The sequence below is a fragment of the Colobus angolensis genome, unplaced genomic scaffold (assembly GCF_000951035.1).
Source record: "Colobus angolensis palliatus isolate OR3802 unplaced genomic scaffold, Cang.pa_1.0 Scaffold477, whole genome shotgun sequence".
Taxonomy (NCBI): Eukaryota; Metazoa; Chordata; class Mammalia; order Primates; family Cercopithecidae; genus Colobus; species Colobus angolensis.
The window spans coordinates 709,741-712,660 of record NW_012118232.1 but is presented as its reverse complement, the minus strand read 5'-3'; the positions used below and the strand labels follow the sequence as shown (position 1 = coordinate 712,660).

The 2,920-nt window shown below is 41.2% G+C and overlaps 1 protein-coding gene across 1 annotated transcript in view; it reads left to right on the top strand.

Annotated features, from left to right (window-relative positions):
* The window catches only part of PBRM1 (polybromo 1), a 152,610-nt gene that overhangs the window by 114,257 nt on the left and 35,433 nt on the right, over window positions 1-2,920 (top strand). The window contains exon 25 of the mRNA XM_011958873.1: window positions 1,151-1,296. Coding sequence (XP_011814263.1) covers window positions 1,151-1,296 — 146 coding nt within the window. The remainder of the gene's footprint in view (window positions 1-1,150; window positions 1,297-2,920) is intronic.

The following is a 2,920-nucleotide window of genomic DNA, read 5'->3' as shown; positions in this document are numbered from 1 at the left end:
CAATCTCAGCACACTGTAGCCTCCACCTCCCAGGTTCAAGTGATTCTCCTGTCTTAGCCTCCCGAATAGCTGGGACTACAGGCGCCCGCCACCTTGCCTGGCTAGTTTTTTGTATTTTTTAGTAGAGACGGGGTTTCACCGTGTTAACCAGGATGGTCTCGATCTTCTGACCTCTTGATCCGCCCATCTCGGCCTCCCAAAGTGCTGGGATTACAGGCTTGAGCCACCGCGCCCGGCCTACACAGCTAATTTTTAAATTGTTTTGGAAATGAGGTCTCACTGTATTGCCCAGGCTGGTCTTGAACTCCTGGCTCAAGCAATCCTTCCACCTTGTCCTCACAGTGTGCTGGAGTTATGACATAAGCCACTGTGCCTGGCCTAAATCTATCAATTGTTAATGTTAAGACATTAAGGGAGCCCAGTAAATGTGATAGAGAGGAAGCTTGTGTAGAATTTGCCACTTACACTGTAGTAATGCATGAATGAGTCTGCTTTTAAATACCGATAAATCCTCTCCAGTTTTTTTGTTTGTTTGTTTCTAAGGGCAATGGGAATTGAGAGCAGGAGGGAGACAGGATAAAAGCATCTTAGGATAAGATTTTTTAATGAAGATTAACTAGAAAGTTAAAATAAAATAGATACTTATTAATACTTTATTTCAGTAATCTAATTTTTTTGTTTCCTAGCCTGCTTCAAAGTTTCTGTTTTTGTATTTTTGTTTGTTTTAATTTCCTTTTTTTTTTTTTTTTGAGACAGGGTCTTGCTCTGTCGCCGAGGCTGGAGTACAATGGCGTGACCCTAGCTCACTGTAACCTCGACCTCCTGAGCTCAAGTGATTTACTCACCTCAGTCTCCTGAGTAGCTGGGACTACAGGCATGCGCTACCATGCCTGACTAATTTTTTATTTTAATTTCTTTTTTTAGTTGAGACAAGATCTCACTATGTTGCCCAGGCTGGTCTGAAACTCTTGGGCTCAAGTGATCATCCTGCCTTGGTCTCCCAAAATGCTGGAATTACAGGTGTGAGCCACATAACCAAGGGTTGTTTTTTCTTTTAAGTTAATGTGAAAGAAAAGTCTGCTTTCGTTTCTTACCTTCTCTATTCCTTGATTATCAGCTACCTTTCTTCAGCCAGTTTTCTTTACAACAGGAAAAAGAAGATGTCCCTGTAGAAATGTCCAATGGTGAACCAGGGTGCCACTACTTTGAGCAGCTCCATTACAATGACATGTGGCTGAAGGTTGGCGACTGTGTCTTCATCAAGTCCCATGGCCTGGTGCGTCCTCGTGTGGGCAGGTAAGTGTCATTGAAATAGGGAAGATGAGGTTGAATCTGAGAAATGTGGAACCAGTAGAAATTAATCACCCTTTGGATGAAGACAAAAGTCCTTCCCCTGGTAGTTTCTCCAGCTGCTTCTCACACCACATTCCCCTCCAACCACACTTTCTTCTTTAAATTATCCCTCTGGGCTCTTTTGTTTTCTTCCGCTATTTACAGAACTCTCAGCTCAGAAATCTCCCTGCCTACTTCATATGGTAAACTACTTGACCATACATTTGAAGTGACACTTCCTTAAAAGGAAGTCTTTGCTGTTCACTGCAGAGTGGGTTAAGTCTCCCTTTTCCACACTCTCAAAGCACCACATATTTCCTTCTCCTTAGCGTATATATCACATATTGGTGTTCATTATGTTATTGTCAGGTTTCACCCTTGTAGTCCCTGCTCAAATCATAGTGCATGAAACATAGTAGGGGCTCAGATATTTGATGAACAAGTAAATGATAAAAGGATGACAGTATGGTTGGATGGCAAACAGCAGAGTCTGGTATCAGGTTGGGTAGGAGAGGATAGTGGTTAAGAACAGTAGTTCATTCCCTAAGTCCCAGTTCTGTTAGTTGTATGTCCTTAGGTGAATGATTTACCCCTCCGGGCTTCAGTTTCCTTATCATATCTGTTCATCATTCAGTAAGCATTTATTATACCTACTGTTTACCAAGCTCTGAGGATACATTAGTTAATAAAACAGACAAATACTCTTAGTCCTGGGGAGCTTTTTTCTAGTGTGAAGACAAACAATAAACATCTTGAATAAATAAAGTGTATAGTATGTTAGATCATAATACATGCTATAGAAAAAATAGAGCAGAACAAGGGGAGAAGAGGGTCCCATGGTCAGAGCAGGGATAATGGTTTATATAGGCCTCACTGAGAAGTTGGCAGCTGAACCAACACTTGAAGAAACTGAGAAAGTGAATAATGTGAATATACAGGGAGAAAAGATTCCAGGAAGTGATAACAGCCAGGGAACACCTGAGGAGAAGCATGCCAGACCTGTTTGTTGCTAGGAGAGTGAGCCATTCATGAGTTAGTAAGAGATAAGTGCCACGGGTAGGGTACATATCACATAGGGCCTCAGAGACCATTATAGGGATTTGGGTTTTTACTGAGTTACATGGAGTGCCATCCGATTGTTTCAAGCACAGAGTGACATTTGATTTAGATCTTAATAGGATTGCTCTGCCTATTGGTTGTTGAGAATAGACTGTAAAAAGTCAAGGTAGAAGCAAGGAGATCCACCACCTAGGATGCTATTGCAATAATCCAGTCAAGAATGATCATGCTTCAGACCAGGGTGATTGCAAAAGATAGTATTTTGAAGGTCAAATTAATAGTATTCTTGATAAATGGAGTGTGGGGTCTGAGAAAGATTAAAAAGTCAAGGGTGACTCCTGTGTGTAAGCCTGAGAAACTGGAAGGGTGCAGTTACCATTAACTGAAATAAGTGTGATACTTCATGTCAGGAATCACGATAATATGGAGCAATAATAATGTCAACTCTATGGGTTAGTTGTCAACAATAATGACTTTCATCAAATTCTCAAGGGGTGAAGGGGCACTAGATCCCTTTTTTTTTTTTTTT